The sequence below is a fragment of the Manihot esculenta genome, chromosome 2 (genome assembly GCF_001659605.2).
Source record: "Manihot esculenta cultivar AM560-2 chromosome 2, M.esculenta_v8, whole genome shotgun sequence".
Taxonomy (NCBI): Eukaryota; Viridiplantae; Streptophyta; class Magnoliopsida; order Malpighiales; family Euphorbiaceae; genus Manihot; species Manihot esculenta.
In genome coordinates, this window is record NC_035162.2 from 11784820 (window position 1) to 11797022 (window position 12203).

At 32.3% G+C, this 12203-nt stretch overlaps 1 protein-coding gene, 1 long non-coding RNA gene and 1 pseudogene across 2 annotated transcripts in view; 2 read left to right on the top strand and 1 right to left on the bottom strand.

The window, feature by feature from the left end:
* The first annotated feature begins 3083 nt into the window (after window positions 1–3083).
* Window positions 3084–4505, top strand: LOC122723057 (MDIS1-interacting receptor like kinase 2-like). Its single transcript, XM_043953796.1, has one exon. It carries the CDS (start codon window positions 3084–3086, stop codon window positions 4503–4505), a length of 1422 nt encoding a protein of 473 aa, XP_043809731.1.
* Window positions 4506–4536: 31 nt separating this feature from the next.
* On the top strand, window positions 4537–5728 carry LOC110608815 (annotated as a pseudogene).
* A 739-nt stretch (window positions 5729–6467) lies between these two features.
* The window catches only part of LOC122722106, a 28562-nt gene continuing 22826 nt past the window's right edge, over window positions 6468–12203 (bottom strand). Inside the window, exon 3 of the long non-coding RNA XR_006348954.1 lies at window positions 6468–6968. This is a non-coding gene — a long non-coding RNA (uncharacterized LOC122722106). The remainder of the gene's footprint in view (window positions 6969–12203) is intronic.

The window sequence follows — 12203 nt, forward strand, 5'->3', positions numbered from 1 at the left end:
TCCACTCACCTCTGGCTGACTCTGTACTGACTCTGCAGGTTTTGAAGCAGTGCTCACTGCTGACCTCCTTGATTCCTCTGGTCCGTTCCTACACAGGTGGACTGAAATGAGGGACCAAACTAACTCAAGAACATCTCTAAGAAACTCCCCAAAAACCCTCTAAAGCATCCTAGAACAATCACATAAACCATGCAAAGAAAAGCTGGACAGGGCACTTTCGGCGGCAGGTTCGGCGGCCGAAACTCCCCTCCAGAGACGAAACTCATGCATGTTCGGCGGCACCTTCGGCAGCCGAAAGTCTCGTCCAGAGACGAAACTCAACCTTCGGCGGCACTTTCGGCGGCCGAACCTTGCCTCCAGAGATGAAAGTCCAAATGTTCGGGGGCAAGCTTTGGCAGCCGAAACTGCCTCCACAAAGGGTTCGGCGGCCGAACCTTCCTTCGGCGGCCGAACCTGGTTTTGCCCGTTGGGCAGAAACCTGCTCTGTTTCATGCAAACTGTACCCAAAACCTATCCAACATGCATAGCAACTACTCCCAACTAGCACATACCATATAACATGGATAAATAGGGCTAAACCTATCCTAACACCTCCAACAAACATAGCAAACAACACTTAACCATGCTGATACACCAAAATCCTCAAAAACCTCCCTTAACCTAAACATGCATAACTACCCATACAACTCCCATAAAACCTTCAAAATCAAGAAAGAAAGTTCAGGATCTTCACTTACCTCTTCCAAACAAGAGATTGAACGATCCCTATGTGGAGCTATGGAGAAATCCTCTCTCAAACTCTCCAAGCTTTCAAACTTGCTCTTTTGCTCAAAAACTTCAAAACCACATGAAAATCCATCAAAACCATGAAAGATTTGAGAAAATACATAAATCACTCAAGGAAATCAAGTCTCACCTCAGCTCGTGCAAATGGAAAGAAAATCTTATCCATTTGACCGACCTAGGGCCTTTTATAGTTGGCTGGCCAGACCAACTACGGCGGTCGAATGAGAACCCGAATGCCATGCACGTTTGGCGGCCGAACGTCACCTTCGGCGGCCGAACCTTGGCTTTTCTGCCTTGGTGCTTTTCTGCCTTGGTGCTTTTTTTGCAAAACCTTACTTCTTTAAACACTTTAAAACATACAAAGACGTGCAAAAAATAGGAAAATATAAGCCATACCCTTTCAAAGGATTCCGACATTAGAAATTCCACCGGATTACAGGACTTCCGACGCCGGACTCTAGCCGGGTATTACAAAATCAGTCTATTCACCCGATGATTACCAGGAGTAAAAATAATATTCGAAAGCCTATTCAGAAGTTGTGTTTGGCAACGATTTCTCAATCTCCAACTATGTTATTCGTTCCTAAAACAGTGGCACAAGCTCTAAAAGATCCCAAATGGAGATTGGCTATGGAGGCTGAATATAATGCGTTAATGAAGCAAAAGACTTGGAAGTTGGTTTCTCCAGATAAAGCAACAAATGTTGTGAGCTGCAAGTGGCTATTTCGAATCAAGACTGATGCCCAAGGAAATCCGGTGAGGTACAAAGCCCATTTAGTAGCCAGAGGGTTCACTCAACACTCTGGTTTCGATTTTGATCAAACTTTTTCGCCGGTTGCTAAACATCCTACTATAAGAATAATTCTATCTCTTGCTGTTTTTCATGGGTGGTCTTTGAGACAAATTGACGTTAATAATGCTTTTCTGCATGGTGTGTTGACTGAAGAGGTTTTTATGGAGCAACCCCCTGGGTTTGTCGACACTAATACTCCTCATTATATTTGTCACTTAGAAAAGTCGTTGTATGGACTTAAGCAGGCACCAAGGGCGTGGTACTCTGAATTAACATCATTTCTTATTAGTGCTGGTTTTGAACAGTCGAAATCCCACAATTGTTTGTTTATGTCGTTCAAGAATGGTCACTGTGTCTACATTCTTGTTTATGTCGACGATATCATCGTCACTGGCAGTAACTCTGTTTTGATTGAGCAGCTTATACAGTTACTTGGTGGGAAATTCTCTATCAAAGACTTGGGCACTTTGCATTACTTCTTAGGAGTGGAAGTTACAAGAACTGAGCCTGGTCTGTTTTTGTCTCAACAAAATTATGTTAGAGAGCTTTTGGAAAAAGTAAACATGCATGAAGCAAAATCTATTGCCACTCCACTATCCGTATCTATGGTATTACATAAACATGATTCAAATGCTTTGGATGATGTCTCTAAATACAGGGCGATCATTGGAAGTTTGCAATACTTGTTATTAACTGGAACGGATGTTGCTTTTGTTGTTAATAAACTCTCTCAGTATACTTACCAGCCCACGTTCAATTACTGGGCAGTAGTGAAGAGGTTACTTCGCTATTTGGTTGGGACAATTGATCATGGCTTGGTCTTGCATAAACAATTCACATTAAGTCTACATGCATTTTCAGATGCGGATTGGGCTGGTGACCGAGATGATCGAACATCAATAGAAGCTCACGTCATTTTTCTAAGGAGAAATCACATCGCTTGGTCGTCGAAGAAATAGAAATCCGTTGCTAGATCTTCAACGGAAGCTGAATACAGGTCAGTGGCTACAACTACAGCTAACTTGATTTGGGTACAAAATTTGCTTCTTGAATTGAAAGTTCGAATTCCGGATAAACCAGTGATCTACTGTGATCTACTGTGATAATCTAGGGGCGACATATGTGGCTGCCAACCCAGTTTTTCACTCCAAAATGAAACACATAGCACTAGATTATCACTTTGTTAGACAGAAGGTTCAAGCTGGCCATCTATGATTTACCCATGTTTCTTCTAAAGAATAAATTGCTGATTTATTAACCAAGTCATTGCCAATTACAGAGTTTACAAAGTTCAAGAACAAGATTGGTGTCGGAGCTCGACCACCATCTTGCGGGGGCATAATAGATAAGGATAATACTATATATTCTTCGAGTGTTTTGAAATAGTTTTCTATTGTATTTAGATGTGTATAACTCCCTTATTTGTAGGATGTAAACAGGCTTTATGTAGGTATTTAATCTCATCTATTGTTCATAAAAACACACACTTTTCCTATTCTCTTAGATGGCTCGGTTCCTTCTTTATGAGAATCAGATTTCTGTTTTGATTCCACCAGAAATGGGAAACCTTACCAGTTTGGTTCAACTTTACATGAATACCAACAATCTATCAGGTCCAATCCCTTCCACCTTTGGGGAATTGAAAAAACTAACAGTGTTGTATATGTTCCACAATCAACTTTCTGGATCAATTCCCCTGGAAATTGGAAACATGAAGTCGCTCACCGCGCTAAGCCTTTATGCAAACAATCTTTCTGGCCAAGTTCCTGCAACACTAGGTGGTCTAACAAATCTGGAACTTCTTCATCTCTATGAAAATAAGCTCTCAGGCCCCATTCTTGATGAGCTGGCAAACTTGACGTCTATGGTTGATCTAGAGTTGAGTGAAAATCAACTTAACGGTTCTATCCCTTCTTCCTTGAGTAATCTGAAAATGTTAGAACGGTTGTACCTTCGTGATAACCAACTCTCAGGGACAATTCCTGAACAGATAGCTAGTCTCCCTAACCTATCTTTGCTTCAACTAGAAAGCAACCAGTTGATTGGCCAATTGCCCCAAACCATTTGCCAAAATGAAAAGCTTCAGAACTTCACCGTCTCCAACAACAGTCTTGATGGCCCAATACCCAAAAGCATTAAAGATTGCAAAAGCTTTGTCCGAGTTCGTCTGGAGGGAAACCAATTCACTGGAAATGTATTTGAAGATTTTGGAGTCTATCCGCAACTCCAATATATAGATCTAAGCCCCAATAACTTCTACGGGGAAATATCATCCAACTGGGGAGAGTGTCCAAATTTAAGAACTCTCACGATGGCAGGCAACAACATTAGTGGTACAATTCGACCAGAAATTGGAAATGCAACTCAGCTACAAGCACTTAATCTTTCCTCTAATAAATTATCTGGAAGGATTCCCATGGAGTTTGGAAAGTTGGATTTGCTGAAGGTTATTTTAAACGACAATCAGCTATCCGGTGGTATACCTTCAGAATTTGGATTGTTAGCTGATCTCGAGTATCTGGACCTTTCAGCAAACAAGTTGAACCAATCAATTCCTGAAAACATCGGGAACTTGCCTAAACTCATCTACTTGAATTTGAGCCGCAACGAGTTCAGCCAAAAAATTCCAATTCGGTTGGCGAAGTTGACTCACTTGTCGGAGTTGGATTTAAGCAGGAACTTGCTCAAAGGTGAGATACCATCAGCACTGAGCAGTCTAGAAAGCTTGGAGGTGCTAAATCTCTCCCATAATAATCTGTCTGGTTCTATTCCAGATAGTTTTGGAGGGATGATTGGTTTATTGACCATCGACGTATCCTACAACGAATTGGAAGGTCCAATTCCTTCCAACAAAGCATTTCAAAATGCTTCCATAGAAGCATTTCAGGGGAACAAAGGCTTGTGCTGGGATGTTCCAGGACTGTAACCATGCATAATTTTGACCAACAAAAGTACTTCCAAAAAGAGCCATAAAATGTTGTTTCTAATAATTTTCCTCCCTATTTGCGGAGTTTTTTCACTTCTGGGTTTCGTGGGAGTTTTCTTCTTTTTACGAAAAAGAAAAGAAGATGCAGATGCACAACAAGGCAGTCAAGAGGATGAAGAATTAATTTTCATATCAAGTTCTGATGGAAGAATTATGCATGATGAAATCATAAAATCTACAGATTGTTTTAATAGTGTATACTGCATTGGAAAGGGAGGACATGGTAGCGTCTACAAAGCAAATCTGCAATCAGGAAACACTGTAGCAGTGAAGAAGATCCACCAGTTTCAGGACGGCGAGAAGACATGTAGAAAGGAGTTCTTGAATGAGATAAGGGCATTAACTAAGATACGACATCGAAACATAGTAAAGCTTTTTGGTTTTGTTCGCATTCTCGATACTCATTTCTGATTTATGAGTGCCTTGATGGAGGTAACTTGGCCACAATATTGGGCAATGACGAAGAAGCTAAAGAATTGGACTGGAGCAAGAGGATAAATGTCGTTAAGGGTGTTGCCAATGCTCTGTTTTACATGCACCACAATTGCTCACCTCCAATTGTTCATCGAGATATAACAAGCAAAAACATTTTGGTTGATTCTGTATACGAGGCTCACGTATTAGATTTTGGGACTGCCAAGCTTCTAAACGCCGATTCATCTCATTGGACTGCACTGGCAGGCACATACGGATATGTTGCACCAGGTAATGCATTTAATATCTTATTGATTTATTTTTCTTAATTGGTTAGGGATGCAACTCTTGTTTAATAAATTTTGAGCTACTAATTTAATTGTGTGGCAGAGCTTGCTTACACAATGAAGGTAAGTGAAAAATGTGATGTGTATAGCTTCGGAGTAGTGGCACTAGAAATGATCAATGGGAAACATCCGAGTGAAATCGTCTTCTCTGTGGCTTCTCCTTCAGCTCAGAAGCTGGTCCTGGAAGATTTTCTGGACCAACGCCTTCCAACTCCGTCGGCTCAAGTTCAAGATGAACTAAGGAAAATCATGAAGATTGCAATTGCATGTTTACACAGCAATCCACAATCTCGGCCAACTATGCATAAGATCTCTCAAGTTTTAGCAGTTCAAACTCCACCTTTTAGTTCACTAGGTTAATCATTCAGCAACTGAATGCACATATCATATCATAGCATTAAAAGAAAAATACTAACATAGAACTACATCAGTAATAAGTTCTATACGTGTTAAAAAAATAGAGATTATATATGATATTATCTATTTTTTAGTTTTACTTGATTTAAATATTTATTTTAATTTATTTAGTTTGGCTAATTATGAAATCGTAAAATAATAGCTTAATTTATTTATTTAATAATATGAAAATCAATTAAAGAAGACAAGTAACTAACTGAGAGGTAAATTGAATATTTTGTATTGGTGCTTAAGTTTTATTTATTGACTGCAAGATTACATTAAGTTTAAATTAAACGTCTAAGTAAATTTAGTTTCAATTTACAAAAGCCATTAAATTGGATATACTTAATAATTTCAGAAAAAAAAATATATGTTTACCTCCTAGAATAGGATTTTGTTTCATGGAAAACATCAACACTTCTGTTGTCTCTGGGAACTCACCTAGTCTGCTAGATCACCTCAGTTTAAACTAAACAAGTTCAATGCTACCATCTATATCATGTTAAATGACAGATGATCTCTGTGCATTTTCAACTTTTGAAACAGTGGGACATGATCAAGGAAAATATCCTGGAATCACATATACAAAAATTGGAAGTAGATACTTAAGTTTCTGACCATGCAAAATTTAATACATCACAAGTTAGACAAAGAAGACGACAACAAAATAACAGAATATTACAAGTCTGTATCTGCATCACCCAAAAAGAGGAAGAAAACTATTCTGAGACAGGGGGACATGGTTGAGAAATTTCTAATCAGGAAACTAGCAGCAGATTCTGATGACGTTCTACATCCAGTGGCCCTCACTTGATAGACTATTTATTAGTAGTGAACAAGGATGTAACTCTGACATAACACAATACTTCCTACGACCAGTTTACATCATTTCTTCAAGAGATTCCCCGAGAATATCCTCTTACTATATGGGTTGCTACATAAAGTCACATGCGGTTGGACTGCATCAACCAGTAAAGAATGAAGAGGACCCTGCTTTCAACAAGGAAATCAACAGAGTGAGGGAGAGGCAGAAAGATTATTTTATAAATTTATAACAGCTACGAGCAGAACATCTTTGTTTACAAACCTTAGTAATTGCCAGGGCAGATTGAATGATATAGTTGGCAAATGGATCTTGCAATAGCTGTTCAAAGCGTGGCACTGATATCAATTCATGAATAATTTGTTCCCGGCTCTCATCCAAATGTTTAAGGCACTTTTCAACTACATGACTGCTAAATTTCTACATGATACCGTTCTACTCGTTAGCCAGCTAGCTTTTATACCATTTATATTGCTATTGATGTTGGCTAATAGTGTTTACGTGCTTCTCATTGTAATATTTTTTTTTTATTTTAATTGCACGTGCATTTAATTACATTTTTGAACCTCTATCATAACCGATTGATTATGAATCATATGGTACATGTTTATTGAATTTAATTTTTTAATATTAAATCTTGTATTTTAAAATCTAAGAATTTAGACTTTTTTAAGAAAAGTTGAGATAAAAAAAAAAATGGTAAAAAACGATTACCCAAGACTCGATATGGGAAAATAAAAGCCTCGAGTACACGTTTGGAGACTGCAGAATAACAAGCAGGGAAGAGCGAGGGAGCCCAACCCACCTCACCAATCAGCATCGAGACCCACAGCTTGACAATGCCCATGCTAATGGCCCATTCAAAGTTTCAAGAGCAGAACACGAGTAATGCCATCTTTCATACTGGCATTGGCATTAAACTTTAGATTGAAAAGTGGTTTTTTTAAATATTTTTAAAAATTATTAAATAATATTTTTTTATTATTAAATATATTGCATTTTTTTTATTTAACTCCTAAAGAAGCACTTCACCGAGCCTTCTTGATTAATTTTTTTATTTATTTCTTTTTAACATGTTTTTATTGAATTTAGTATTTTTAACTATTGCATTGGCTTTTTTAGTTATTTTAATTAATATATTTAAAAATGTATACTTTTTATCATAAATATTATTAAACTACGCTCAATAAATTTTAAAAAACCTCCCAACAGATGAGGACTTTTGATAAATTTTTATTCTTTAATAAATAAATAAGGAGATGATATAATTTTTAGAGTTTTTATTGTATTTTCTGAATTAAAATTTTATGAATTATATCGTTAATATTTATTAATCTAAAAAAATTTAAATTTCGACTACATAAACCTTTTAATCATATAAAGTAAATAAGAGAGGGGAGTAGATATAAAAAAAATTTACTATATAATATAAAAGAAAGAGATCTCTTTTGTCGAAATAAAATAAAAAAGATTGATAATACAATATACAAAGACTAAATATACTTCTAAAAATAAAGAAAAAAAATTACATGATAAAAAAAATGAAAATATCGTATAATGTGATTATAGTTTTGGAGTTTGGCATTAGAAATCATAAAAGGAAATCATCTTTGTTATCTGAGTTTTAGTGTTATCAAAACTCTAGTAGAATATACCGTGTAATTGTATTCTTTCTCTTTTTAATTTATTTTTTTTCTCCTTAAAAATAAACTTCAAGTTGATGAAAAATGTTCATTCATCATAAATTAGCATTTGTTTGTTTGAATATGATATCCACAGTCTCAATTTTTATTAGAACGAAAAATTTTCAATTCCAGGAAGTTGGGAATAAATTCAGTGATGCAAGATTCATAGAATGTCTTATCTATTGGGCTTATAGACTTTAGATTTTGGGGTTGGGTAGATGAGCTAAACTGAACCTTTCTCTCTTGTATATCATTCTCATCTTAATCACTTTCTATTGTGTACGACTTTAATGAGAAGGCAAGCTCCGGAAATAAAGTTAGTGTTATTAAAAATTTTATTATAAAATCTTGTGATAAATAATTTGTATTTGAATATTTCCTGTTATAACCTTCCTTAAGGATTATTCCATGAAAATTCACTCTTGACTTGAATAAACATCAAACTACAAAGAAACGCAAGTTCAAAATATTTGAAATTTAAATTTTCATGCGTATTTGAAAGGGTATGCCTTATTTTTCCTCTCATCTTTTTAATAAGATGAGAGCTACATAAAATCTTATTTGCGAAAGGGTGATATTAATTATTTTAGAAGTGATTAGGTAAAAATAATTTCTTATAATATATATTAATTTTTAAATATTAATTAGTTAAAATATTATATAATAAATATTGAATTAAGTCTAATAATTAAATTATTTTCTAATTTTTTTATCAAACTTTTTTATAGGTCAATTACTTGATCTAACATTTTACAAAGATTTTATTGATTTAGGACCTCAAAGATATTATAATATTAATTTTCTGTTGCCTTAACTGATTAAAAATTTTTTAATTTGTAAAAATAGTCTTTAATTTTAAAAATAATATTTAATTATTTACAGAAAATTTATGTTACACAAAATCTATTAATCAATTTTTCAATTTTGAAAATTATATTAAAAATTATTAAAATTTTAAAAAATTTACTAATTAATTTTTTTATTAATTTATTTATTAAATAATTTACTATTTAGACATGTAATTTTAAAAAATTTAAATTTTATAAAATTTCTACTGATTAATCTATTTTTATTGAATATATTTTCAGATTTTATCACTTAACAATTAAAACTAATAAAAATATTAATTAATTGACCTTTTAATATAATCTTTTAAAATTGAATAAGAATTGAAAAGTATTTAATTTGAATTAAAATAATAAATTAAATTAAATTAATTTAAAAATAAAATTTAATTTTTTAAATATTTTTAATTTGATTTTACGTTTTAAAAAATTCAATTATTTTAATTTAAATTTTATTAAAAAATTTATTATTAAATCAAATTAAATCAATTTATTATAATACTACATTGTTTTGATAATATTGTACAGAAAGCTACCCACTATCTTAATTAAAGTGATGAAGAGAGTCGAAAAGTATATAAAGAAAGATGACATTTTAAGAATGAAGCTGTGTGGAAGGAAGATAAGAGAACACAAATTCATTTTTGAAAATAATAAGTAAATACAAACAGTGCAACTTGATTTGGCCTACCATGTTATTAATTGCTGAGGCATCAAAATCTTAGAATAATAAACAGTCTATGCATGCTAGTATTATACAATCTCTGACCACACCGCCGACTCTGATTCAACAAATTTGATTTTTTGGGCTTTTGAATAATTAAAGAACATGTGTTATTTTACGTAATGATACCGTTCTACTCATTAGCCAGCTAGCTTCTGTACCATTTATATTGCTGTTAAAGTTGGCTAAGAGTGTTTACGTGCTTGTCATTGTAATTTTTTTTTTATTTTAATTGCACGTGCATTTAATTACGGCTTTGAACCTCTATCATAACCGATTGATTACAAATCATATGGTACATGTTTATTGAATTTGATTTTTTTAATATTAAATCTTGTATTTTAAAATCTAAGAATTTAGACTTTTTTAAGAAAAATTGAGATAAAAAAAAAAAAAAAAACGATTACCCAAGACTCGATATGAGAAAATAAAAGCCTCGAGTACACGTTTGGAGACTCCAGAATAAGAATCAGGGAAGAGCGAGGGAGCCCAACCCACCTCACCAATCAGCATCGAGACCCACAGCTTGACAATGCCCATGCTAATGGCCCATTCAAAGTTTCAAGAGCAGAGCACGAGTAATGCCATCTTTCATACTGAGGCCTGTTTGGCATTAAACTTTAGAGTGAAAAGTGGTTTTTTTAAATATTTTTAAAAATTATTAAATAATATTTTTTATGATTAAATATATTTAACTCCTAAAGAAGCATTTCACCGAACCTTTCGTAATTTGATTTTTTTTTTATTTTTTTAACATGTTTTTAGTGAATTTAGTATTTTTAACAATTGCAATGGCTTTTTAATTATTTTAATTAATGTATTTAAAAATGTGTATTTTTTATCATAAATATTATTAAACTAAACCCAATAAATCTTAAGAAAGGGAGATTTTGATAAATTTTTATTTTCCTTGTGCCAATGAAATAATATAAGTTTTTGAGTCTCAATTGCACTTTTTGAATTAAATTGTTATGAAATATACTGTCAATATTTATTAATCTAAAATAAACTCAAATTTAAATTTCATAAACCTCTTAATCATATAAAGCAAATAAGAAAAAGAAATACATATAAATTTTAAAAATTAAAAAAAATTATTCTGTAAGGAAAAAATAATTCGTATATCAAAATAAAATAAAAGAGACTGATAATGTAATATAAAAATGAAAAATATGTGCAAAGAAAATCATCATTGTTATCTGATTTCTACAATGTTATCAAAATTCTTGTAGAATATGCTGTGTAATTATGCTCCCTCGCTTTTTTTTTTTTTTTTTTCTCTCTCCTTAAAGATGAACTTGAAGTTGATGAAAAATGTTCATTCATCATAAACTAGCATTTGTTTGTTTGAATATCAAATCCACAGTCTCAATTGTTATTAAAAGGAAAAATTTTCAATTCCAGGAATTTGGGAATAAATTCAGTGATGCAAGATTCATAGAATGTCTATCTATTGGGCTTATAGACTTTAGATTTTGGGGTTGGGTAGATGAGCTTGCTTTCTAAACTACACCTTTCTCCCTTGTATATCATTCTCATCTTAATCACTTTCTGTTGTGTACGACTTTAATGAGAAGGCAAGCTCAGGAAATAAAGTGAGTGTTATTAAAAATTTTATTATAAAATCTTGTGATAAATAATTTGTATTTGAATATTTTCTGTTATAACCTTCCTTAAGGATTATTCCACGAAAATCCACCCTTGACTTGGATAAACATCAAAGAAAAATTATACATTAAAGAAAATATGAATGCACACAAGATCAAAACATTTAAAATTTAAATCACGTGATCCAATTGCAGAATATGACATCAATTATCATTTTATGTGGTACAACAGATAACTAAACTTCTTTTTTTTAAATATAACTAAGAATTAATATATATATAAATAAGAAAAATGTAATTTTCATTGTACTAAAAAATTTAATATTTGAGGACATTTTTTCTTCTCTTTAATATCATCTTTTTCAAAGTAAACGCTTTTTTCAAAATCTTCCATTACAAGCCAGAATATAAGTCGTTATCAACAATCAAATTATTAATTAGATATAGACTAATGAATAAAAGTGTAATCGCATTGAATAAATTTTAAAAAGTTTAAATTTAGTTAATAAAAAAATATTAAAATTTAAATTTAAACTTAAATTTAAATTTAATTTAAATTTTATTTATAAATTTAAGTTTAATTTAAAAAAATACTATATTTGAATTTGAATTTTTATTATTTAAATGAATTTAAATTCAAATTTATTAACAAATTATTTTAATTTAAGTCCAATTAATTTAAATTTTTAAATTTTAAATTAAAGAAATTTTAATTAAAATAAAATATTTTATTTATTAAAAATTACTTATAGTCAAGATTTTAATTTGAATCACAACAAAAAGAAAATTCTTAT